The 27,769-nt window shown below is 37.2% G+C and overlaps 1 protein-coding gene across 3 annotated transcripts in view; it reads left to right on the forward strand.

Annotated features, from left to right (window-relative positions):
• DEPDC1B (DEP domain containing 1B) overlaps positions 1-27,769 on the forward strand; it is a gene marked incomplete at its 5' end in the record, with an annotated part of 112,042 nt that overhangs the window by 75,958 nt on the left and 8,315 nt on the right. For all 3 annotated transcript variants that reach the window (XM_079703949.1, XM_079703950.1, XM_079703951.1), the window contains 2 exons: positions 16,759-16,925; positions 19,604-19,780. In XM_079703949.1, the coding sequence (XP_079560075.1) occupies positions 16,759-16,925; positions 19,604-19,780 (344 nt within the window). The remainder of the gene's footprint in view (positions 1-16,758; positions 16,926-19,603; positions 19,781-27,769) is intronic.

The raw sequence follows: 27,769 nt of genomic DNA on the forward strand, positions 1-27,769 counted from the left end.
ACAAAGTCAACTTGTGTTTTTCCTGAAAAGCCTCCAGAGAAGTAGTCCCACTTACTGTGTCTGTCTGTAGGCAGGGAGTTCTTGCTAATTGATGTGTAGTTTGAATTCTTTCAGCTTAGTATAAACTGTTTCCTTTTTATACCTCTTCTCAGTGAAAATGAAACTGTGGCATATTTTTTTATTCCTTTGGTTGTTTGAAAACTACAGTGAACACTTCTCAAGTGTCTTATCCTCTGGCTGAACAGACATAGTCCGTTGACTTTCTGGGAACATCAAGCCTTCTCAAAAGTCTTCAAATTTCACTTCTGTTTTGAAGCTCCCATAAGGAGCAGCTTATTGCTAACATTGTATATGTTAATGGAATGATCAGGTCTACCTTGCAAAAATGAAAATTTGTATTTCCAGTGATTTGAAAATAGAAATCTAATGTCACCTTTGGAGAACGGGAAGGAGGGCGCCAAAAGTAGGTGTCACATAAAGCACTGAAGAATTCTGAACCTGTCACATGATCATTATGGCCAAAGTGTCACCTAACTTCTAAAACACAGAACATTACAAATTCCCATTGATTTTGATTTTATTACTTTCATAAGGAACAGTTGGGTTTCTTTGAGATTTAATTATTTATTCACTTATCTTTCCTTAAGTCAGATAAATAATGAAATGTTTCCCTGATTGAAAAAAGTCTCACGGATGAATTGCTTAGTAATTTCGTGGATAGTTTATTATCTTTTCATTATTATGTTCTTTTTTCACCAGTGGAAACATCACCAAGCTCAGGTAACTTGGTGGTTTGTTGACCTAGTTGTACCCATTCTGATAAATCACTCTGCCTTTCTGGGCCTGTTTTCGCATTGACAAATGGCAGTAATGCCTGTCATACTCATAGATATGAAAACATGAAACTTAAAGTGATGGGTAACACTTACTTCCTACTAAGTATCTATTTTGTTTTGTTTCATTTTGAAAACTACAAAAAATTGGAACAATGTGTAAGTTGAGCTAGGATGATCATATGTTGCTACCTAGCCATTTCTTCTCTCAAAAGATAGGAAGACTTTTTTATGTAAAACTATTTGTGATAGATCTTTACAATCTATAATTAGGATAAGCACTAATATATCATTCTGAAATGCAAGAAACAAGTTACTTCTGAGGCTACAGAAGGCCCTTGTCATTTTCTTAAGAGAAGGAGGATTCAGTATTTTTGTGATGGTGTTGAGGTTGTAGAAATGGTGAAAGATGAAAAATTTACTCTTTTAGCTTTTGTTTAGCAAAATGAAATGAATCCAAAGAATAAAAGTTAAAACACTGAAACTCTTTTGTTATAAAATAAGGATAGAATTCTAATGTCCTTCAGAAGTTCTTAAAACAGAACCTTAAAACCAAGAAGCTCTTTAAAATCAGTGAGGAATCTGTAAGTACTTGTTGAACCTGTCTTGAGTTCAACTGTAGACTGTCATGGATATTTGAAAGCTAAATTCTCTTGCAGTCATTTTTTTTTTTTTTTTTTTTTTTACTGAATCCTGTAGTGTGCTTTTGTTAGTAAGCTTTTAATGAAGGGGAAAAAAAAGATTAGGTAATGGTTAGCAATGAGGAAGAGTTAGGAAATAGAAACAGAGAGCTCAAATTAAACTGTTTTTTGAGAATTTAAGTATTCCTACATGTAATTTAACTGAGGAAAGCAATATATAGCACTCCAAGATTCAAAGGCAGAAAGAACTAAGAACGAGTCCTGCTCTGACATTTGAACAGATTGAAAAATAACAACATCCTTGGGACAGGATGCCAAGAAGGACTTAAGTATTACAGATATATCAAATCTTCTCTTTGATCACATCATACCACTTCATGGATCACCCATATGCTGAGGATTTTCAATTCTTATCTTCATCTCAGATCTATCTCCTAAACTCAAGACTAGAATATCTGTTTGACTTCTGCCTGTGTATTCCTGGATGTTTGTTATACAAGAGCCTTGGTTCAAACTTAGTAGTCCCTAAGCCATTGTTTCAGAAACTACATGTTGGATGTGAATTCTATGTAGTAGAACAGCATTAAAAAAACAAACAAACCCATAGAATAGTGTACAAAATATCAGAGGGCATTGTATATAATGAGTAGGTATTTTTATAAACTTTTTTGTTTTAAATGCCTATGTATTTGTATATATATTATTGTGATATAAAATATATTTCTTAATTTTAGTTGTAAAAATTTTTTGAAAAATAAGAGTATTCTAGGGCTTCCCTGGTGGCGCAGTGGTTGAGAGTCTGCCTGCCGATGCAGGGGACACGGGTTTGTGCCCCGGTCCGGGAAGATCCCACATACCGTGGAGCGGCTAGGCCCGTGAGCCATGGCCGCTGAGCCTGCGCGTCCGGAGCCTGTGCTCCGCAACGGGAGAGGCCGCAACAGTGAGAGGCCCGCGTACCGCAAAAAAAAAACAAACCCCAAAACACCTTTTACCTGTGGTTCATATTCTATAGAGTTATATTCAGTTTTTCATCTCTAATTGTTGTGGAATTAACATTTTAAAGTGATTAGAGAGTTTCTTCAGGGATAAACTACATTCTATTTTTACTTTGTGGGAGGGAAACTGGCAGTAGTTTTCATTTTGAAACCTGGCTTTCATTTTGAATTCTCAAGAAAATGGTTTTGTGTGCCCTTGTTGGTGTAAAGGAGCTAGTTTCAAATTTGAGAAATTCTCTGTTCTTTTTACTCTCTAATCCTTGCCTCAAGTTGAAGAATGCAGACTGACATTTTATTTGACTATCTGCTTATTGAATATTTGTGCATACTCTTTGAACCAACATTTCTACTTCTATGAATTTATCCGTAGGAAGTAATTGGCCTCTTGGTAATTCAGCATAGTATTTAGGGTGTGCATGGCCTAGACTGTGTGGACTCAAATCCCCTTCTACCACTGACCAGCTATGTGATTTGGGCAAATAATATAATCTCTTTAAGCCTCACTTTTCTTTATCTATAAATGGAAACTATAATAGTATGTATCTCATAGGGATTGTTGTAAAGATTCAATGAGATACTGTTAGTGTTTAGAACACTATTAGATACATAATGAAATGCTTAATAAATGTTACCTATTTTCATCATTATAAATTAGGTTTATCATTATAAATATTAGCTGCTATCCTTAGTTTTAATTTTTAAAAAGGAAAAGTAACTCCAAAACCACTATCAAACTTTTAAAATTCTTTTCTGCTGTAGTGGAAGATCTTCTATTCAAGTTCTAAAATATTTTTTGAAATTCACGTGCTTTTACAAGTAATAGAACAATTTGCTCCTGTCAAGATTAATAGCATGCAGATCTCTACTTTCTTCAAACATAGCTTGTATTTTACTTTTAATCTGTTTTTCTGGTTTTATTTGGTATGTACAATGATGTGATAAACTGGAGCACAGCTAAGTATCCTTATGACCCAATTTCCCCTGCTGTCTGTAGCATCTGTGTTCCTCATACCAAGGGAGTTATAGGGTTGTGACTTTTTACATTACTGCCTCTTTAAACATTCAAAAATATTAAAAAGGAATAATTTATATTCACCTGCCAATTTTCTAAACTTTCTACCAATTAATATTTTTGTGATTTCAAATTGTAGCCTTGGTGTGGTTGAAAAATCCTATTAGTTTATGTCTGTTTTATACCCTAGGTTCAGTCTCTTTTAAAATAAATACGTATTTACTTAATAGCCACTAGAGCTTTTTTTGGATTCCTGGAGATTTTGCCAAAAGATTACTTAAGACATAATACAATGATGATAGGTGGCTGATGGATGAACTTTTTAAATATAATCCAAGATTAAAATGGTTTTTATCTAGGACACATAGTATCCAAGAAAAGTTTGCCTATGAGTGTGTTAATATGTATATAGAGTATGGTAGTATGGTATTAAGTAGAGAGTATAATCTTTTAATTGATAATTAATAATTGCTGACCATTCACTTTTTAAAATTTAATTAATTAATTAATTAATTAATTATTTTTTTTTGGCTGTGTTGGGTATTTGTTGCTGCGCAAGGGCTTTCTCTACTTGTGGCGAGCGTTGAGGTACGCAGGCTTCGCATTGCGGTGGCTTCTCGTTGCGGAGCTTGGGCTCTAGGTGTGTGGGCTTCAATAGTTGTGGTTCATGGGCTCAGTAGTTGCGGCGCATGGGCTTAGTGGCCTATGGGCTTAGTTGCTCCACGGCATCTAGGGTCTTCCTGGACCAGGGATCGAACCCATGTCCCCTGCATTGGCAGGTGGATTCTTAACCACTGCGCCACCAGGGAAGCCCCTGACCGTTCACTTTTAATACCAAATTAAAACCAAGTAGGATTTATTGAGAGGAGCTTCCTAATTATGTGTTGTTAATTATGTATGTAAGGATTTCATAGGTTTGAATCTCAGCTAAGGGAAAACTCCCAAAGTCTTAACTACTTTGGGCTTTGGTTTCCTTGTATATAAAATGGGGCAGTGTTTCCTACTTCATAGAATAGTCAAAATGATTAAATGGGAACAGATAAAATTGCTTAATATATAGTAACTTGGGCCTAGAAGGCATTCAGTAATGTTGTTCAGATTTCCAAAATGGGGGAGCAGGATTTTCAAAATCTCATTTGATACATAAGCAAACAAAATGGTGGTATGAATGATCTCCCTGTCTTTCCAGTCACTCAAGACATTAATTTAGCACCTATAGTGTTCTAGGCACCAGAGCAGAAAATAAAAATTGTATGCTTGCCAGAATCAAGGGTTGAAGTGTATAAAATATTCCTGTATTAATTATGTATTTAATTTTAATAAACATACAGGTATTCTCTTGTACATTGTGAATAAAAAGTATTGTTCCAAAATTTGGACTCACTTTAATATATAGTATTATTTTTATAACCTTCACAATACCCTGTGAGATTGGTGCTAGTATTATTTCCATTTCCAGATGAGGAAAATCTCAGTAGACCTGAAAAGAAGTTGAGTAGTTTTTCCAAAGTCATTTGGTTCTATACCATCTTACCATGCTCCTAGTATTTCTGCTTTCCTAATGCTGAGTATATGAATGACATGCCCTTTTTTTAAAAATAATTTCTCTTTAATAACTTTGGAGAAATTTTACAAATTCGAGGTATTATAGGAAATTATTTATATAAGAGTTTCTATGATTTTTTTTTTTTTTTTTTTTGCGGTACGCGGGCCTCTCACTGTTGTGGCCTCTCCCATTGCGGAGCACAGGCTCTGGACGCGCAGGCTCAGCGGCCATGGCTCACGGGCCCAGCCACTCCGTGGCATGCGAGATCTTCCCGGACCAGGGCACGAACCCGTGTCCCCTGTATCGGCAGGTGGACTCTCAACCACTGCGCCACCAGGGAAGCCCAGGAGTTTCTATGATTTTTAAATCTCATTTCTACAAACATAGCAAATAGAGCCGATATCATTATGGAATGAGAATGAAGAATAGTTTTTTCTTGTCAGTAGCAATATAATATAGGGGTTAAGAATGCAGACTCTGCAACTGGTTCAAACTCCAGCTTCTATAGTTACAAGCTGTGTGATTTGGCCTTAATCCAATATGACTGGTGTCCTAATAAGAAGAGGAGATTAATCTTGGACACAGACCGAGGGATGACCATGTGAGGTCAGAGCAAGCAGGCAGCCATGTGTAAGCCATAGAGAGAGGCCTCAGGAGAAACCAACCCTGCTGACACCTTGATCTCAGACTTCTAGCCTCCAAAACTGTGAGAGAAAAAATTTTTGTTGTTTAAGCCACCCAGTGTGTGATATTTTGTTATGGAAGCACCAGCAAACTAATATAAGGCTATTATACAGAGAAAAAGCTCCACAACTCTGCATGGGGATCCCCTTGAATCTGTTGCTGAATATACTCTAAGCTGTACATCTCTAGGGTGATACTACTCAAAGCTGGGCAAATCATAACCACAATGAGATACCACTTAACACCCACTAGGATGACTATATAAAAAAGATGTTTAACAAGTGTTAGTGAGAATGTGGAGAAATTGGAACCCTCATACATTACTGGTGGCAATGTAAAATGGCATGGCCATTTTGTAAGACAGTTATGCAGTTCCTTAAAAAGTTAATCATAGAGTTACCATGTGATTCATCAGTTTCACCCTTAGGCATATACCCAAGTCAATTGAAAGTATGTGTCACCACAACTTGTACATGAATGTTCATAGCAGCATTACTCAGAATATTCAAAAAGTCCATCAAATGATGAATGAAAAAAATGCAGTATATTTATACAATGGCATGTTATTCAGCAATCAAAAGGAAAGTACTTTTAACATGCTACAACATGGATGAATCTTGAAAACATTATTTTAAATGAAAGAAGCCAGGTACAAAAGATCACATATTTTATGATTCCATTTATATGAAATGTTCAGAACAGGCAGATCTACAGAGACAGAGATTAGTGGTTTCCAGGGACTTGAGGGGAGGAGAAAATGGGGAGTGACTGCTAATAGGTATGGATATTTCTTTTTGGAGTGACAAAAACATTCTGGAATTAGATAGTGGTGATAGGCATAACTTAGTGAATATACCAAAACCCACTGAATTGTATACTTGTAAAAAAAAAAATTATCTCATAAAAAACGAACAAAGAGAAAAGAACCAAGTTGGACTTCAGGAGATAAAAAGATTGTGGGTAGAGGGAATGAAACTGAGCACAGCCCCCGAGACGTATAGCGTAATATTAGGCAGTCTAATATGCACGTATTTGGAATCCCTGGAGGGGGTCCTTTAAAATCCTCATGTATCCTTTCACCACGTCCCCAGCGTCCTTGAAGCACTTTCTTTACTTTTGCCACTAGAGGCTCATCTTTTACTTTCTGTCACCACCCTGGAATCAGCCATTTCTTTAAGGATTCTTGGTTCCTTTTCGTAGAGAACAGTATTTAGAAGACGAGATCTAGTACTCGATGTGCTCATTGTTATAGGTGGTATTGTTCACAGAAAGAAAACAACGTTTTCAAATAGCACTTTAAGGAGTAACCCTGCAATTTAATTTCCAAATTTTCACCAAAAGTACTGTTTGGAAGGAGGGTGATTTTTAAATTGGCAGAATGGAGAGTAATAAAACAGACATCATGTGCCCACCACCCTGATCCAACACATACATTTCGCCATGTTGCAAAAATATCCATGTGTTTCTCTGTATCTAGAAGCAGAATTGCTAAGTTGTTTGGTATTCAGATCTCTACTGGTTCTAGCAAATTGCTTTCCAGAGTCGTTCTAGCAATTTATACACCATTTAGTGATATATTCCTATTTGCCTGTTTCCTTACCAATATTTGGTTTCATCAGGCTTTTTAATTTTTCTGATCTGATGGGTATGAAAATGAATCTTATTGATGTTTATTGGTCATGTGGGTTTCTTCTTGGGTAAAATACTTTTTCTATCCTTTACCCATTTTTTTTTGTTTTGGTTTTTCTTTTTTGTCTTTATAAAAATACATTCTGGATACTAATCCTTAAGTCTGGCAAATATCATTTCATAGCCTGTGGCTCGTCTTTTGACTGTAATCACAAGGTAAAAAACTTCTGTGCTTTACTTTGGTCAAATTACTTTGTGTGTCTCAAGAAATCTTTTTGTATCTTTAAATCACAAAGAGATTCTGTACTAAGATTTTTGAGTTTTACTTTTGTCATGCTTAGGTTTCTTAAATCATTTTCTTAAATTGTTTATTTTTTTATTTTTAAAATTTTCTCTTTTTTTTTTGGCTGTGTCGGGTCTTCATTGTGGTGCGCGGGCTTCATGGGCTTCTCTCTAGTTGCGGCACAGGGGCTCCAGGGCGTGTGGGCTCTGTAGTTTGTGGCACGCAGGCTCTCTAGTTGAGGCACGTGAGCTCAGTAGTTGTGGCGTGCAGGCTTAGTTGCCCCACAGCATGTGGGATCTTAGTTCCCTGACCAGGGATAGAACCCGTGACCCCTGCATTGGAAGGCAGATTCTTTACCACTGGACTACCTGGGGAGTCTCCTTAAATCATTTATTTTTAAATTAACTTTATTGAGGTATAATTAACAAAATTAAAATGCACCCATTCTAAGTACAGTTTTGGTCAATTTATACTAGTGTAATTACCATTGCAATTAAAATATAGGCCATTTCCATTCCCCTTAAAGGTTCCCTTGTGCTCTCTTTTAGTCCTCACCCCAACACTGGCACCAGACAACCAGGAATAGAAGCTTTTTATCCATATAGATTAGGTTTTCTTTTTAAGAGTTTCATACGAGTGGAATACATACAGTGTGTACTTCTTATCTGGCTTCTTTTGCTCTGTAATGTTTTTGAGATTTTTGTTCATGCTGTCGCATGTACCAGTAGTTTGTTACATTTTATTGCTGAGTATTCTGTTATATGGATATGCCACAATTTATTTATCCATTCATCTGTTGGGATGCAAAGCTTTTTCGTCTTGAGCTATTATGAATACACCTGTTTTGAATATTCGTGTACAAGACTTTGTGTGAATATGTCTTTCTTCTTTTGGGTAAGTATCTAGAAATGGAATTGCTGGATCATGTGGTAAATGTATGTGAACTTTTATATGAAAGTGACCATCTATTTTCCAAAATAATTATATTTTTACATTCCCATCAGTGATGCATGAGAATTCCAGTAGCTTTTCCTTCTTGTCAACACGTCACATTGTTAGTCTTCTAAATTTTAGTCAGTCTAGTGGGCGCATAGTGGTATATATTTTTGGTTTTAATTTGCATTTTTCTCATGACTACTAACATTGGGCATCTATTTATTTGCTCAGTGGCTATTCATATATCTTCTTTTGTAAAGTCTATTGAAATCTTAATTTCTGTCATTTTTTTAATTGGTTTGTTTGTTCTCTTATTACTGAGTTATTGGTATGTTCAAAAACAGAAATAGACTCACAGATATGAAAAACAAACTTATGGTTTCCAAAGGGAATGGGGGAGGGGAGATAAATTAGGAGTTTGGGATTAACATATACACACTACTATATATAAAATAGATAAACAACAAAAACCTTCTGTAGAGCACAGGGAACTATATTCAATATCTTATAATAACCTATAATGGAAAAGAATCTGAAAGAGAATTATATATATATATATGTGCACATACAAATAAATCTATATGATATAGTAAATATATATTTAACTGAACCACTTTGTTGTACAACTGAAAGTAACACAACATTGTAAATTAATTCTTCAATAAAAATGGTTATTAAAAAAATAGTTATTGGTATGTTCTGCATGTAAATCTTTTGTTAGATATATTTATTGCAAATATTTTCTCCTGGAGTGTGGTTCTTTTCCCCCCTTTTCTTAACAATGTCTTTCGAAAAGCAGAAGTTTTCAGTTTTGAAGTCTATTTTATCATTTTCTTTTATGGTTCATGCTTTTTGTATCTCAAGAAAATTTTGCCTACCTTTAAATATTGTACTATTTCATTTATAATGTTACTACCTTACAACAACATTCTTTCATTTTTTCCCGCTCCCCTTTGTGCTATTGTTATCATACTTTTTAGTGCTACATATATTTTTAATAATGTGTTATAACCCTACTATATATTGTTGTTATTTTTTCTTTAAACAGATGATTTTCTTTCTTTCTTTTGTTTCTGTTTGCTTTCTTTTTTAATATTTTTTCTTCCAGTTTTATTGAGATATTATTGACATACAACACCTTGTAAGTTTAACATAAACAGCATAATGATTTGACTTGCATACATCCTGAAATGATTACCAGAATAAGTTTAGTGAACATCCATCATGTCATTATAGATGCAGAATTAAAGAAATAGAAAAAAATGTTTTTTTTTCGTTGTGATGAGAACTCTTAGGATATACTCTGTTAACAATTTTCATATATAACATACAGCAGTGTTGATTATATTTATTTTGTTGTACATCACATTCCTAGTACTTATTTACCTTATAGCTGGATGTTTGTACCTTTGATTGCCTTCATCCAATCCCCCCAACCCTGCCTCTGGCAACCAGAAATCTGGTCTCTTTTTCTGTGAGTTTGTCTATTTGTTTGTTTTCGATGTATTGACCTGCAACACAACGTTAATTCTTGTTATACAACATAGTGATTTGAGATTTCTGTACATTTTAAACTGATCACCAAGATGAGTCTTTTTACAGTATGTCACCATACAAGATATTACATAGTTATTGACTATATTCCCCTAATGTACTAAATGTATATATATATATGTAATTTCATACCTGTGATGCATTTATTTTGCAACTGGAAGTTTGTACCTCTTAGTCTTCCTCACTTTTTCTTTTCTCTCCCCACACATCTCCCCTCTGGCAACCACCTGTTCGTTCTACGTATCTCTAGCTCTGTTTTTGTTTTGTTTGTTCATTTATTTGGTTTTTTAGATTGCACATGTAAGTGAAATCATACAGTATTTGTCTTTCTTTGACTTATTTTACTTAGCATAATACCCTCTAGGTCCATCCATGTTGTTGCAGTGGCAAGATTTCATTCTTTTTAATGGCTGAGTAATATTCCATTGTGTGTGTGTGATATATACATACATACACACACACACACACACACACCTTCTTTATCCATTCATCTATTGGTGGTCACTTTGGTTGATTCCATATCTTGGCATTGTAAATAATGCTGGAATGAAATAGGGGTGCATGTATCTTTTATAATTACTGTTTTTGTTTTCTTCAGATATATACCCAAGAGTGGAATTGCTAGATCATATGGTAGTTATATTTTTTAATTTTTGAAGAATCTCTATAATGTTTTCCATAATGGCTGCACCAACTTGCATTCCCATTAACAGTGCACAAGAGTTCCCTTTTCTCCACATCTTTACCAACCCTTACTTGTTGTCTTTTTGATAACAGCCATTCTGACAGGTCTGAGGTGGTGTCTCACTGTGGTTTTGATTTGCATTTCCCTGATGATGAGTGATGTTGAACATCTTTCCATGTGCCTGTAGGCCATTTGAATGTTTTCTTTGGAAAAATGTCTGTTCAGATCCTATGTCCCCTTTTTAATCAGGTTGTTTGGTTTTCTGATGTTGAATTGTATGAGTTCTGTTTTGTTTTGGGGGGGGTATTAACCCCTTATTGGATACATTGTTTGTAAATATCTTTTCCCATTCAGTAATTGGCCTTTTCCTTTTGTTCATAGTTTCCTTCACCATGCAAAAAGCTTTTTAGTTTGATGTTGTCCCATTTGTTTATTTTTGCTTTTGTTTTTTTGGATACATATCTAAAAAATATTATAAGACCAGTGTCAAAGAGCACGCTGCCTGTTTTCTTCTAGAAGTTTTACGTTTTCAGGTCTTACATTTAAGTCTTTAATCCATTTTGAATTTATTTTTGTGCATAGTGTGAGAGAGTACTCCAGTTTGATTCTTTTGCATGTAGTTTTCCAGTTTTCCCAGCACCAATTATTGGAGTGGCTGTCTTATCCTTATTGTATATTCTTGCCTCCTTTATTGGAGATTAATTGCTCATATTAGTGTGGTTCACTTCTGGGCTGTCTATTCTGTTCCGTTGATCTGTGTGTCTGTTTTTGTACCAGTACCATACTGTTTTGATGACAGAAGCTTTGTAGTATAGTTTTAAATCAGGGAGTATGCTACCTTCAGCATTGTTTTTCCTTCTCAAGATTGTTTTGGCTATTCAGGGTCTTTTGTGTTTCCATAAAAATTATTTAGAATTATTTATTCTTGTTCTGTAGAAAATGCCAGTGGTGTTTTGCTAGGGATTACATTGAATTTGTAGGTTGCCTTGGGTAGTATGGCCATTTTAACAATGAGCACGAATGCATGAGCACTGCACACCTGTCCAGTTGTTTTTGTCATCTTTGAATTCTTTCATTAATGTCTCATTGTTTTCAGAGTACAAGTTTTTTATCTCCTTCATTAGATTTATTCCTAGGTATTTCATTCTTTCTGATGCAATTGTAAATGGGATTTTCTTAATTTCTTTTTCTGATAGTTCATTATTAGTGTATAGTAATGCAACAGATTTTTGTATATTGATTTTGTATCCTGCAACTTTACTGAATTTGTTTATTAGTTCTAACAGTTTCCTGGTCCTGGACTTTTGTTTGTTTGGGGTTTTTTGATTACTGATTCAATTTCTTTATTGGTAATTGGTCTGTTCAAGTTTTCTGTTTCTTTTGGATTTAGTCTTGGGAGACTGTACATTTCTAGGAAGTTATCCATTTCTTTTAGGTTGTCCAATTTTTTGGCATATAATTTTTGTTTGTGGTAATCTCTTATGATCCTTATATTTCTGTGGTATCTGTTTAACTTCTCTTTCATTTCTGATTTTATTGATTTGGGCCCTCTCTCTTTTTTCTTGATGAATTTAACTTATCAATTTTATTTATCTTTTCAAAGAACCAGCCTTTAGTGTAATTGGTGGTTTTTATTTTTCGGTTTGTTTTTTGTTTTTAGTCCTTTTTTCATTTGTTTCTTCTCTGATATTTATTTCTTTCCTTCTACTAACTTTGGGTTTTGTTTGTTCTTCTTTTTCTAGTTCCTTTAGGTGTAAGTTTAGGTTGTTTGAGATTTTCTTGTTTCCTGAAGTAAGCTTGTGTCACTTCCCTCTCAGAACTGCTTTTGCTTCATCCCATCAATTTTGGATCATTGTATTTCCACTCTCATTTGCCTCCAGGTATTTTTTGATTTCTTCCTCTTTTTGTTTTGTGTATCCTTTGACTACTTATTGTGGATATAGGTGAATTTTACTACTTTTGCCTTTTAAACTTCCTATTAGCTTTATAACTGGTTGATACACTACCTTTACTGTATGTTTGCCTTTACCAGTGAGATTTTTCCTTTCATAATTTTTACATTTCTAGTTGTGGCCTTTTCTTTTTTGCTTTGAGAAGTCCCTTAACATTTTTTGTAAGGCCAGTTTGGTGGTGCTGAAGTCTTTCTAGCTTTTGCTTATCTGTAAAACTCTTTATTTCTCCTTCAACTCTGAATGATAACATTGTTGGGTAGAGTATTCTTGGTTGTAAGTATTTTTCCTTTCATCTCTTTGGGTATATTGTTCCACTCCCTTCCGGCCCACAAAGTTTCTGCTGAAAAATCAGCTTGTGGTTTTATGGGACTTCCCTTGTACCTAACTGGTTGATTTTCTCTTGCTGCTTTTAGGATTCTCTCTTTACATTTAATTTTTGCCATTTTAATTATAATGTATCTTGTTGTGGACCTTTTGGGGTTAATCTTGTTTGGGACTCTCTCTACTTCCTGGGCCTGGATGTCTTTTTCCTTTGCCAGGTTAGGGATATTTTCTTCAAATATGTGATTCAAAGCTGTGATTTCTTCAAATAAGTTCTCTTCCCCCTTCTCTCTCTGTTCTCCTTCTGGGACCCCTATAATTCAAATGTTAGTATACTTAATGCTGTTCCAGAGGTCTCTTAAACTATCCTCATTTTAAAAAGTTATTTTTCTGTTTTTTTTTTTTTGTTCAGCTGGGTGAATTTCCACTACTCTGTCTTCCAGATTGCTGATTTGTTCCTCTGGGTCTACTATATCTAGTCTACTATTGATTCCTTCTAGTGTATTTCAGTTATTGTATTCTTCCCCTTTGTTTGGTTCTTCATGTTTTCTAACTCTTTGTTGAAATTCTCACTGTGTTCGTCCATTCCTCTCCTGAGTTCAGTGAGTATCTTCATTGTCATTACCCAGAACTCTTTATTGGGTAGATTGCTTATCTCCACTTTAAGTTTTTTCCCTGAGGTTTTGTATTGTTTCTTCTTTTGGAATATATTGCTTCTTATCCTCATTTTGTGTAATTCTCTGTTTTTTATGTCTATGTATTTAGTAGGTTGGTTACATTTCCTGATCTTGGAGAAGTAGCTTTATATAGGAGATGTATTGTGGGACCCAGCGGCACATCACCCCCTTCTGGTCACCAGAGCTATATGCCCTGCGGGTGCTCCCTATGTAGGCTGTGTTTGCCCTTTTGTTGTGGTGAGGCCACCCACTGTGGGTGCACTGGGAAGTGGGGCTGCTCCCCTTCACCCCCAGCCCAATTGACTGCAAGGCCCTGAGTTGTGTGGTGGATGTGGGCTTGATGGAGGGCGGGGTAGGCTTCACACATGGCTGGCTCTGTGATCTGGTGGTCCATGGCTGCTGTGGACCCACTGGTGGGTGGGGCAGGCCCCCTGGCACTAATAGATTAGAGGGAGGATTCCAAAATGGTGCTTGCCAGCACTGGTTCATCATGGTAGAATGAGCTCCCCAAAATGGCTGCTGCCAGTGTCTCCACCCCCAGGAAGAATCCCAGTCTCCTCCTCCCTCTCTGGGAGACTCTCCAAGATGAGCAAGTCAGTTTGACCCAGCCTCCTTTCAAACTACTGCTTCTGTGCTGGAACTCAGAGTACATGAGATTTTGCACATGCCCTTTAAGAGTGGAGTCTCTGTTTCCTCCAGCCCTCCTGAATGTAAGCCCCACTTGGTTTCAAAGTCAAATGCCCTGGGTGCTTGTCCTTCTGGTGCAGGAACCCCAAGCTGGGGAGCCCCATGTAGGATCTGACCCCTCACTTTCTGGGGTGGACCTCTGCAGTTGTGATATTCCTACCATTTGTGGGTTGCCCATTCATTTATGTGGGTCCTTTAATATTGAATCTCTGCTCCTCCTACCTGTTTCATTGTGACTCTTTCTTTATACCTTTAGTTGTGGAAAATCTTTTCTGCTAGTCTTCAGGTCATTTTCATAGCTCTGTAAGTAGTTGCAACTTTGGAGTGCCCATGGGAGAAGGTGAGTTCAGGGTCTTTCTACTCTACCATTCTGTCCCTCCCCCCACCCTTGAATGTTTACTTTTATGCTTTGTACCATATACTAGGAAATAGGGCTTGCCAAAAGAAATGCATTATGATTTCAATTATCTTGAAGTCTTATTTGTAAAACTGTGTGTGTGTGTGTGTGTGTGTGTGTGTGTGTATATATATATATATATATATATATATATATATATATATATATGAAACATATAAATTTAAGGTGAAATTTGACTCTCCACAGGTGTTTATAATTTGGTAAAAGAAGGGATTTGTGGCCTAATGTGATAGAAGTCTTTGTGACGAAAGTAAAAGACTTCGTGGAGAAATAGATCTAGAATTTAATTGGTCTTTACCAGATCCAACTGCTACCAGTTCCAACCTCATGCAGACTGTAATCATGCCTTGAATCTTCCTTCCTCCCTCCCTGTTACCCCTTTACAGTCTATTCTCTATACAGCTGCCAGAGTAAAAATAATTCAAATCAAATGGCTCTCCTGCCCAGAATCCTTCAATGGCTTCTTGGGTCACTTACAGTGAAACCCAGAGTCCTTAATGATAGTCTACAAGGTTCTACATGATCTGGCTCTTGGCTTCCTCTCTAACCTCATTTCTGACTTGAATATTCCTTGCATACCCCTGTCTCTTCACACTGCCCTCATTGCTGTTCCTCAAACATTCCAGACATACTCCCTTGTCACAATCTTTGTAATTGCTATTTCCTTTACCTTGAAAATTTGTCTCTGTGATATTTGCCAGGCTTACTCTCATTTTCTTCAGATTTCTGCTCAAATGTCCTCCTTAGCGAGTAACTTTCCCCAAAACTCTAGGAGTATTTTCTCATCATTCCCCAGCTCCTTTCCTTTTTTTTCTTCAAACCCAAAGTCCTTAGTCTGGCATTCAAGGCCTTCTAAAATCTCATCTCTGCTAACCTTTTTCACTTCATTTCTATTGTGCACTCACAGCCTATGCTATAGTCTTATTGAGTGACTTACAGGTTCCCTAATATGCCTGTTGCACATGTCTCTTGCAGCACCTCTCACATTTTGCTACTTACTTTTTTATGGGCCTCTCCTTCTCGCAGTGCATAAGCTCTTTAAAGGAAGGGACCTGGCATATTTTTATATTTCTGAGACCTAGCATTGTTCCTGGCATATCGTACATGGCCAGTAAATATTTACTGAATATAAAAGATGGTTTTGTCTCCAAGCAGAGACTAGTTGGAACTTGAAAAAGTTGGATATGAACCAATAAATCGGTGCAAGCAGCTTCATCTCTTCAGAAGGCTTGGAGGTGTGTTTGTCCAGAGACAAATATGGTTGAAGAGAGCAGAATATTAGAATATCCTAATTTTTAGCAAAATCATATTGGGTGAGGAAGGATGACATGTAACACAATTGAATCATCACACTTAGCTAGAAAAAATAGCTTAAGTGGGAGGAAGGTGTTATTTAGAAAGAAGCAGAGCCATTAGGCACCAGAACGACTCTAACAGTATTAGTCCTATTATTTAGTCTGTGAGAGTCATGCAGGTTGGTGACCGTGCTCCTCATGAGGAAATAGTACAAAAGGGGAAACTCCAGGGCAGTGATGGCACATTCATGTTCTTGCTCATGCTGTCTTGGACCTCTTACAGAGTGTTGAGAGTTAAGTTAGGCTTAACCTGACTGCTCTTGGTTCAGAGGGAAAGGATGCTATGAAAATTTAGTTTTATCTGTCAAGGGTGTGGGAGGGGGAAATGGCTGTATTTGTTTTATATATTTGCCAACGCTGGTTGGTGGTTCGTGTTTTCTCTGCAGATTTGTGACAGTGGATCTATGTCAGTTAGCCCAGTATAATTGCACATGCAAACATGCTTTATATAATTTTAGTAATACATGTCTTGTAAAAATGTGAACATAATAGAGTCAGGTAGGCTATAGGTTTTTAAAGGATTAAAACCTTTTTTTTTTTTCTAAATCAGGTTTGTTACAGAAAGAGAAAATGGCCATTGAAGCATTTCAAATTTGCTGCCTCCTCCTGCCTCCTGAAAATAGAAGAAAGTTACAACTGTTGATGAGGATGATGGCAAGGATCTGCTTAAATAAGGAGATGCCACCACTGTGTGATGGCTTTGGCACCCGAACACTGGTAGGTTGATTTCTAACATCTATGAGGACTGGAGTTTTGGGGTTAAAATTCACTTGAGTAAAGTTTACTAGCTTGGCAACCAGAAGAAGGTACAAGGCAGGCTCGCTTAAAGAGCCATGGCTTGGAATCCACCCAGACTGGTATTGTGCTTTTGGTCTTAGTGACTTAAAGAACATAATGAAAAGTAAAGAGTGAGTAGGGGTCGACCCTGAGTGTAGAGATAGCTGCTGCATCCTGCCTGCTGTCAACACAAAGAGAGGGAAGCGTGGACAGAAAGGATTACTGGCCTGTCAAGAAACAGCATTCTCTCCCCCAGGACAAAAAGGGTCGCAAAGCCTTTGTTACTATAACCAGTGGGAGAAGATGCAGCATATATCATGGATTAAAGAGGGAAGAAGTAAACTATAGAGTTAGACCAGACAACTTGGAAGGAAAGAGTGTATTTTTCAGGGTATGATCTAAGGGTCCATGAGTGAGGATATTTCTTAATATATTCTCAGTTTTGCTTAAAAACATAGGCTAATTTTGAATTCTACTTTGTCATGTCAGCATGTGTTTTAAAATAGGGTCTAGGTTTAGAATTATTTACTAGCAAAATTTATTAATTTTCCTCAAAAAATATCTTAGAGCAAAATTGATGTTTCATTGGGATGTACATCCTTTCCATATGTTGGTGAACCATTGTGTATGCCTGAGGGTCCACTGTTTGACTTTTAGAGGTGTGGCATAAGATCAGAGGACAAATCAGCACCCAGTAGAGTGATTCTTGACCTTTTTTGGGGGGGTGAGTGGATGGGTAGGTGGGCTAATGGACCTTTTTGTAAAGCTGAAGAAAACTTTGCACCTGTTCCCCAGAAGAATGCATGTGTAAACTTTTCTATACAATTTCAAGGCGCTCACAGATCCCCTGGGGTCCCTAGTCTCCAGATAAAGTCTCTGTGTGTGTCTCTCCCTCTGTACATATATGTGAGTGAAGATAAAGTATCATCTTCAGTATGTTGATGAAATGAAGTCTTATTAAACAGAATTACATGATGTTATGCATATAGGTTTTTTAAAATTGTAGTTGATGTACAATATTATATAAGTTGCAGGCATATAATATAGTGATTTACAATTTTTAAATGTTATGTTCCATTTATAGTTGTTATAAAATATTGGCTATATTTCTTGCGCTGTATAATATATCCTTGTAGCTTCTTTTATACATAATAATTTGTAATTCTTTTTTTTAAATTGGAGTATAGTTGATTTACAATGTTGTGTTAGTTTCTGCTGTACAGAAAAGTGAGTCAGTTATGCATGTACATATATCTACTCTTTTTTAGGTTCTATTTCCATATAGGTCATTACAGAGTGTTGAATAGATACAGTAGGTGCTATACAGTAGGTTCTTATTAGCTATCTATTTTATATATAGTAGTGTGTATATGTCAATCCCAATCTCCCAATTTATCCCTCTGCTCCTTTCCCTTTTGGTAACTATAAGTTTGTTTTCTACATCTGTGACTCAATTTCTGTTTTGTAAATAGGTTCATTTGTACCATTTTTTTAGATTCCACATATTGCGCCTCCCCTCTTCACTCTCCCCACTGGTAACCACTTGTTTGTTCACTGTATCTGTGAGTCTGTTTCTTTTTTGTTATATTCACTAGTTTCTTATATTTTTTAGTTTCCATATATAAGTGATATCATATAGTATTTGTCTTTCTGTGCCTGACTTGTTTCATTTACATGCTTATAGATTTTGAAATAAGATTGTCAACATGGGCTTCCCTGGTTGCACAGTGGTTGAGAGTCCGCCTGCCGATGGAGGGGGTGCGGGTTCGTGCCCTGGTCCGGGAAGATCCCACATGCCGCGGAGCGGCTGGGCCTGTGAGCCATGGCCGCTGAGCCTGCGTGTCTGGAGCCTGTGCTCCGCAACGGGAGAGGCCACAACAGTGAGAGGCCCGCATACCGCAAAAAAAAAAAAAAAAAAAAGATTGTCAACAATAAAATTAGTAGGAAAAGGAAAAAAAAGTCCATCCAAAGGATTGCATTAAGAATGGATTAGTTAAAATGAATTCTATGGAAATAACTGCTATGATATTTTTTGTATTTCATCACCTAATGCACTTCTGATGGTTTTGTTCAAAGGTGACTGTCAAATGTACATACAAAATCCTGAAGAAAATAACAATTAACTAGGAAAAACTAATCCTTGAGGCACAAAGATTGTGCTAGCAATTTTTTTTTTAAACAACGAAATAAGACAATAATGAAATTAGGATATTATTAGACTAAATGGCTATAAAGTACTTTTAACTTAAAAGTGCTACATGATCCAAGTTGTGATGGTGATAATAATTTTCAGAATTTGTTTAAATATATATATTTAAAACCATCTGTAAAAGGGGGTGCCTTTAAAAACTGCTCAGACAAGCATCTCTGCTAAGTCTCTGTGAGATGTGACGCACATTCTGTTCATGCTGGTTGATGAGAAGATCAGCCCATCTGAGATGACCATGTGTGGCCAGGTGCCAGGTGAGATGTGCACCCTGTGCTGTGGGCCATTTCTCACTGACTAGGCACAGTTGCTTTTTGCAAATTAGATGGCACTTAGTTCAGAATAGGGAAAAAACCTCATCTGTGTTTATTTAAAAATTCACCCTCCCTCCCTCCTATTTTTTTTTTTTTAGATGGTTCAGACGTTTTCCCATTGCATCTTGTGTTCCAAAGATGAAGTGGACTTGGATGACTTATTAGCTGCTAGGCTGGTGACGTTTCTGATGGACAATTACCAAGACATTCTGAAAGTCCCTTTGGCCTTGCAGACCTCCATAGAGGAACGTGTGGCCCATCTACGAAGAGTCCAGGTAAAGGAAGGGATATTACCAGTACTATAAAATTGCCAGTAGGAAGTTATGTAAGTTTGCTAGGCTTCTTGGCATTTTTTGTTTTGAAGATTGAGTGAGTTAATTTGTACAAAGTGCTTACAACCGGGCGTGGCACATAGTAGGCACTGCACGTGTTTGTTATTATCTTTGAAAATTTGTGGAATGCCCACTAGGTTTTGTTGTGTTGATCAATGCTGCATACTTTTGGTTGCAAATTCCTAAAATGGGTTTGTTCAGAAGCTACATATACTTCCTGATGGAAGTGATTTATGTGCAGTAAAGTCTTGATTCATAATAGCCCAGCCACCTAGGTACTATTTTTTGAATGAGAAAGCTGAGGCACAGAGAGCATAAGTAATTTGTCCAAGGTCACAGAGCTAGGATTCAAACTGATAAAATCGTTTTCCAGAATCAGTGCTCTTAACTACTATGCCATACTACCTCACTGCAAAGCACGGTATGGTAGAAGAACCCGGCTTCAGAGCCATAAGGACCTGGGCCAAACTCCTGGCTCCCCACTTGCCTGGTTATGTGGCTTTGGGCAAGTCCCTTAAGCCCTCTGGATTTTAGTTTCTGCAAGTGTTAAAATGGTCAATACCTACTCGATGAAGTTGTTGTAAAGAGTCGACACTACATTGTAAAACGCATGGCACAAATGTCTGTCATATGGCAGATACTTTTTGAAAGGTATTTATTGTTTTTGTCATTGCAGTCATTATATTAAAATGATGCAAAAGAAATGTAATGTATTACTATCACGTGGGCCCCCCAGAGGGGTTTGTATGTCAGCCTGCAGGAGCAGAAACGTTGGGTAAAGGCAGGCAGGTCTGCTTGTCTCCTTCTGAATGACTGGCCCTCTTTCCCCTTAAGCATTTTTTTGAGGCTCCACAATTAAGGACCAGTGAGCTGCTACCTCCCAAAGTATCATTAAAGTAAATAACCATCTGTTTTCAGTGTGCAGTTTAAAAATTAAAATAAAAAATTTTCCTATTGAAGGAATTTGGAAAATAGAGAAAACACACACTAAAAAATATCAGAGTAACTCTAAGTGTTCAGTGTTAGAGTCTTTTCTATTTCCCCCTCTCCCTCCCTTCCTTCCTTCTTTCCCTCCTTCCTTTGTTCCTCTTTTATAACTTACTTTCTCTTAACACTACAACAAGAAGAAGTTTCCACATCATTAAATATTCTTTCTTTTTTTTTTTTTTGGTTTTTTTTTTTGCGGTACATGGGCCTCTCACTGCCGTGGCCTCTCCCGCTGCGGAACACAGGCTCCGGACACGCAGGCTCAGCGGCCATAACTCACGGGCCCAGCTGCTCCGCGGCATGTGGGATCCTCCCAGACCGGGGCACGAACCTGTGTCCCCTGCATCGGCAGGCGGACCCTCAAACACTGCGCCACCAGGGAAGCCCCCATTAAATATTCTTGATTGACCCAGAATGGCCAGGAGCACAGACTAAATGGTGTTTGAATTTCTGATGTGCCCTTTATTAGCCATATGACCTTGGCATGTTGTATAACGACTCTCTGCTTTAGCATCTGCCCCAACATCTCTTTTTTTCATCAGTAAAATGGGATAACGATAGTTAATAGCTACCTCCTAAGGCTATTTTGGGGATTGAATGGCTTAAGACATGTAAAGTGCTTAGAATAATGTTTATCACATAGTAAGTATCTCATTTGGTACTGCTGCTGTTATTATTATCAACATTATTGTTATATATTCCACAATATCATTATGATTGGTAACATAATATTCCATAATATGAATATACCATAATTTATTTAAATGACATTCTTTGGTTGATATTTATATTGTTTCCATTTTTTTCCATTTTACAAGCATTATAACAGTAAATATTTTTATAGTTGGATTTTCTTTTGGTCGATCTGTGATTACTTTCTAATAATAAATTCCTAGGAGTGGCATTTCACAGTCAAAGACCATGAATGTGTGTTAAACATTGATTGCATATTGTCAAATTTCCATTTAGAGTGATTGTTCCAAGTTACATTCCCATTGTTGGTATAAGAAAGTGTTCATTTCTTTACACCCTTGCCTACTTTGGCTATTATTATTAACATACATACCTTTGCCATTTAAATGGGTGAAAAGTGTAATATTACTGTTGTTTTAATCTCCCACCTCCCCTTGATATTTTATGAGCCAAACTTAAAAAAAACCCATAAAAATGAAAAGAAATACTTTCACTGAATTTCTGTAAGGAAAAGTGAGAGCAGTGACTCCGTTGCTCTGAATCCTTGCTGGGCTTGTGTATTCACATGGCACAGGCTTGTATTGCAGGAACGTAACCCTGTGAGCCCTTCACTGTCAGCTGAAGATCAGAAGGCTGAGTGATGATTAACTTAACCGCAGAGTAGCATGACCTGTGAAGGGGGGCTGTGATGGCCCTGAATAAAATCAGTAACTACCCAATTGTCCAGTTACATTTTCTCTCTTAGAAGTACACACTCATTAGAATTGCCAAACAATTGTTTGTTTTAGTGCTCAAAGCCTATACATCTCTCTTCTCTCGCACAGGGTACTCAGCCCCTCCATCATAACACATTTAGGGTGGTGCCTTTCTGAAAACGAAGTGTTACTTGGACTGTTCTGGTGAATTGTTTTGGAGCAGTTTCAGGGCTGACCCTGGGATAGATAAACAGTGAAGTCAGCGTTGTTTTTGACACCAAACTTCTGTTGACCTTGTCTGTAACCCTCTTCTTCCTCTTGTACCCTTTACTCATAGATATCTTGTGTTTTTCTCATGTCCTAGGCTTCGGCTGTCACATTTTACCTGGGCCTCACCCTTTTATTCTGGCCCTTTTCTACTTTTTCCAGAATTCTTGGTTCAAATACAAATTAAGTGTTGTGTGTGTCCTCCTTTCCTTATGGTTCTGGTCTGTTTCTCTTGGGTTGTCCCTAAATGACCTGGTAAACTGATGCTGAGGCATGGAATGTTCTTCATGGAATAACCCTTCCTGGCAACACATTTATTTATTTATTAAAAAAATTTTTTTTTTAATTTTATTTAATTTATTTTTTTATATAGCGGGTTCTTATTAGTCATCCATTTTATACACATCAGTGTATACATGTCAATCCCAGTCTCCCAATTCATCACACCCCCACCCCCAACCCCAGCCGCTTTCCCCCCTTGGTGTCCATACGTTTGTTCTCTACATCTGTGTCTCAACTTCTGCCCTGCAAACCGGTTCATCTGTAACATTTTTCTAGGTTCCACATACATGTGTTAATATATGATATTTGTTTTTCTCTTTCTGACTTACTTCACTCTGTATGACAGTCTCTAGATCCATCCACGTCTCAACAAATGACCCCATTTCGTTCCTTTTCATGGCTGAGTAATATTCCATTGTGTATATGTACCACAACTTCTTTATCCATTTATCTGTCGATGGGCATTTAGGTTGCTTCCATGACCTGGCTATTGTAAATAGTGCTGCAGTGAACATTGAGGTGCATGTGTCTTTTTCAATTATGGTTTTCTCTGGGTATATGCCCAGAAGTGGGATTGCTAGATCATATGGTAATTCTATTTTTAGTTTTTTAAGGAACCTGCATACTGTTCTCCATAGTGGCTCTATCAATTTACATTCCCACCAACAGTGCAAGAGGATTCCCTTTTCTCCAAACCCTCTCCAGAATTTGTTGTTTGTAGATTTTCTGGTGATGCCCATTCTAACTGTTGTGAGGTGATACCTCATTGTAGTTTTGATTTGCATTTTTCTAATAATTAGTGATGTTGAGCAGCTTTTCATGTGCTTCTTGGCCATCTGTATGTCTTCTTTGGAGAGATGTCTATTTAGGTCTTCTGCCCATTTTTGGATGTCTTTTTAATATTGAGCTACATGAGCTGTTTCTATATTTTGGAGATTAATCCTTTGTCCATTGATTCATTTGCAAATATTTTCTCCCATTCTGAGGGTTGTCTTTTTGTCTTGTTTATGGTTTCCTTTGCTCTGCAAAAGCTTTGAAGTTTCATTAGGTCCCATTTGTTTATTTTTCTTTTTATTTCCATTACTCTAGGAGGTGGATCAAAAAAGACCTTGCTGTGATTTATGTCAAAGAGTGTTCTGGGGCTTCCCTAGTGGCACAGTGGTTGAGAGTCTGCCTGCCGATGCAGGGGACATGGGTTCGTGCCCTGGTCCAGGAAGATCCCACATGCCGCGGAGCGGCTGGGCCCATGAGCCATGGCCGCTGAGCCTGCATGTCCAGAGCCTATGCTCCGCAACGGGAGAAGCCACAACACTGAGAGGCCCGTGTAACGTGTAAAAAAAAAAAAAAAAGAGTATTCTGCCTATGTTTTCCTCTAAGAGTTTTATAGTGTCCGGTCTTACATTTCGGACTCGAATCCATTTTGAGTTTATTTTTGTGTATGGTGTTAGAGAGTGTTCTAATTTCATTCTTTTACATGTAGCTGTCCAGTTTTCCCAGCACCACTTACTGAAGAGACTGTCTTTTCTCCATTGTATATCCTTGCCTCCTCTGTCATAGATTAGTTGACCATAGGTGCGTGGGTTTACCTCTGGGCTTTCTATCTTGCTCCATTGATCTATGTTTCTGTTTTTATGCCAGTACCATATTGTCTTGATTACTGTAGCTTTGTAGTATAGTCTGAAGTCAGGGAGTCTGATTCCTCCAGCTCCGTTTTTTTCCCTCAAGACTGCTTTGGCTATTTGGGGTGTTTTGTGTCTCCATACAAATTTTAAGATTTTTTGTTCTAGTTCCCTAAAAAATGCCATTGGTAATTTGATAGGGATTGCACTGAATCTGTAGATTGCTTTGTGTAGTATAGTCATTTTCACAATATTGATTCTTCCAATCCAAGAACATGGTATATCTCTCCATCTATTTGTATCATCTTTAATTTCTTTCATCAGTTTCTTATAGTTTTCTGCATACAGGTCTTTTGTCTCCGTAGGTAGGTTTCTTCCTAGGTATTTTATTCTTTTTGTTGCAGGGGTAAATGGGAGTGTTTTCTTAATTTCTCTTTCAGATTTTACATCATTAGTGTATAGGAATGCAAGAGATTTCTGTGCATTAATTTTTTATCCTGCAACTTTACCCAATTCATTGACTAGCTCCTGTAGTTTTCTGGTGGCATCTTTAGGATTCTGTATGTAGAGTATCATGTCATCTGCAAACAGTGACAGTTTTACTTCTTTTCCAATTTGTATTCCTTTTATTTCTTTTTCTTCTCTGATTGCCATGGCTAGGACTTCCAAAAGTATGTTGAATAATAGTGGTGAGAGTGGACATCCTTGTCTTGTTCCTGATCTTAGAGGAAATGCTTTCCGTTTTTCACCATTGAGAATGATGTTTGCTGTGGGTTTGTTGTATATTGCCTTTATTTTGTTGAGGTAGGTTCCCTCTATGCCCACTTCCTGGGGAGTTTTTGTCATAAATGGGTGTTGAATTTTGTCAAAAGCTTTTTCTGCATCTATTGAGATGATCATATGGTTTTTATTCTTCAGTTTGTTAATATGGTGTGTCACATTGATTGATGTGCATATATTGAAGAATCCTTGCATCCCTGGGATAAATCCCACTTGATCATGGTGTATGATCCTTTTAACGTGTTGTTGGATTCTGTTTACTAGTATTTTGTTGAGGATTTTTGCATCTATATTCATGAGTGATATTGGTCTGTAATTTTCTTTTTTTGTAGTATCTTTGTCTGTTTTTGGTATCAGGGTGATGGTGGCCTCATAGAATGAGTTTGGGAGTGTTCCTTCCTCTGCAATTTTCTGGAAGAGTTTGAGAAGGATGGGTGTTATCTCTTCTCTAAATGTTTGATAGAATTCACCTGTGAAGCCATGTGGTCCCGGACTTTTGTTTGTTGGAAGATTTTTTTTTTTTTTTTTTTTTTTGCGGTACGCGGGCCTCTCACCATTGTGGCCTCTCCCGTTGCGGAGCACAGCCTCTGGATGCGCAGGCTCAGTGGCCATGGCTCACGGGCCCAGCCGCTCCACGGCATATGGGATCTTCCCGAACCGGGGCACGAACCCCTGTCCCCTGCATTGGCAGGTGGACTCTCAACCACTGCGCCACCAGGGAAGCCCTGTTGGAAGATTTTAAATCACAGTTTCAATTTCATTACTTGTGATTGGTCTGTTCATATTTTCCCTTTCTTCCTGGTTCAGTCTTGCAAGGTTATACCTTTGTAAGAATTTGTCCATTTCTTCCAGGTTGTCCATTTTATTGGCATAGAGTTGCTTGTCGTAGTCTCTTAGGATGCTTTGTATTTCTGCGGTGTCTCTTGTAACTTCTCCTTTTTCATTTCTAATTTTATTGATTTGAGTCCTCTCCCTCTTTTTCTTGATGAGTCTGGCTAATGGATTATCAATTTTGTTTATCTTCTCAAAGAACCAGCTTTTAGTTTTATTGATCTTTGCTATTGTTTTCTTTGTTTCTATTTCATTTATTTCTGCTCTGTCTTTATGATTTCTTTCCTTCTCCTAGCTTTGGGGTTTGTTTGTTCTTCTTCTCTAGTTCCTTTAGGTGTAAGGTTAGATTGTTTATTTGAGATTTTTCTTCTTTCTTGACGTAGGCTTGTATAGCTATAAACTTCCCTCTTAGAACTGCTTTTGCTGCATCCCATACGTTTTGGATCGTTGTGTCTTCATTGTCATTTGTCTGTAGGTATTTTTTGATTTCTTCAGTGATCTCTTGGTTATTTAGTAACCTATTGTTTAGCCTCCATGTGTTTGTGTTTTTTACGTTTTTTCCCCTGTAATTCATTTCTAATCTCATAGTGTTGTGGTCACAAAAGATGCTTGATATGATTTCAATTTTCTTAAATTTACTGAGGCTTGATTTGTGACCCAAGATGTGATCCTGGAGAGTGTTCCGTGCGCATTTGAGAAGAAAGTGTAATCTGCTGTTTTTGGATGGAATGTCCTATAAATATCAATTAAATCTATCTGGTCTGTTGTGTCATTTAAAGCTTCAGTTTCCTTATTTATTTTCATTTTGCATGATCTGTCCATTGGTGTAAATGAGGTGTTAAAGTCCCCCACTATTATTGTGTTACAGTCAATTTCCTCTTTTAGAGCTGTTAGCAGTTGCCTTATGTATTGAGGTGCTCCTATGTTGGGTGCATATTTATTTATAATTGTTATGTCTTCTTCTTGGATTGATCCCTTGATCATTATGTAGTGTCCGTCCTTGTCTCTTATAACATTCTTTATCTTAAAGTCTATTTTATCTGATATGAGTATTGCTACCCCAGGTTTCTTTTGATTTCCATTTGCATGGAATATCTTTTTCCACCCCTCACTTTCAGTCTTTATGTGTCCCTAGGTCTGAAGTGGGTCTCCTGTAGACAGCATATATATGGGTCTTGTTTTTGTATCCATTCAGCAAGCCTGTGTCTTTTGGTTGGAGCATTTAATCCATTCAAGTTTAAGGAAATTATCGATACATATGTTCCTCTTACCATTTTCTTAATTGTTTTGGGTTTGTTTTTGTAGGTCCTTTTCTTCTCTTGTGTTTCCCACTTAGAGAAGTTCCTCTCACATTTGTTGTAGAGCTATTTTGGTGGTGCTGAATTCTCTTAGCTTTTGCTTGTCTGTAAATTTTTTGATTTCTCCATCGAATCTGAATGAGATCCTTTCTGGGTAGAGTAATCTTGGTTGTAGGTTCTTCACTTTCATCACTTTAAATATGTCATGCCACTCCCTTCTGCCTTGCAGGGTTTCTGCTGAGAAATCAGCTGTTAACCTTATGGGAGTTCCCTTGTATGTTATTTGTCATTTTTCCCTTGCTGCTTTCAAAAATTTTTCTTTGTCTTTAATTTTTGCCGATTTGATTACTATGTGTCTTGCTGTGTTTCTCCTTGGGTTTATCCTGTATGGGACTCTCTGCGCTTCCTGGACTTGGGTGGCTCTTTCCTTTCCCATGCTAGGGAAGTTTTTGACTGTAATCTCTTCAAATATTTTCTCTG

The sequence above is a fragment of the Hyperoodon ampullatus genome, assembly GCF_949752795.1.
Source record: "Hyperoodon ampullatus genome assembly, chromosome: 4".
NCBI lineage: Eukaryota > Metazoa > Chordata > Mammalia > Artiodactyla > Ziphiidae > Hyperoodon > Hyperoodon ampullatus.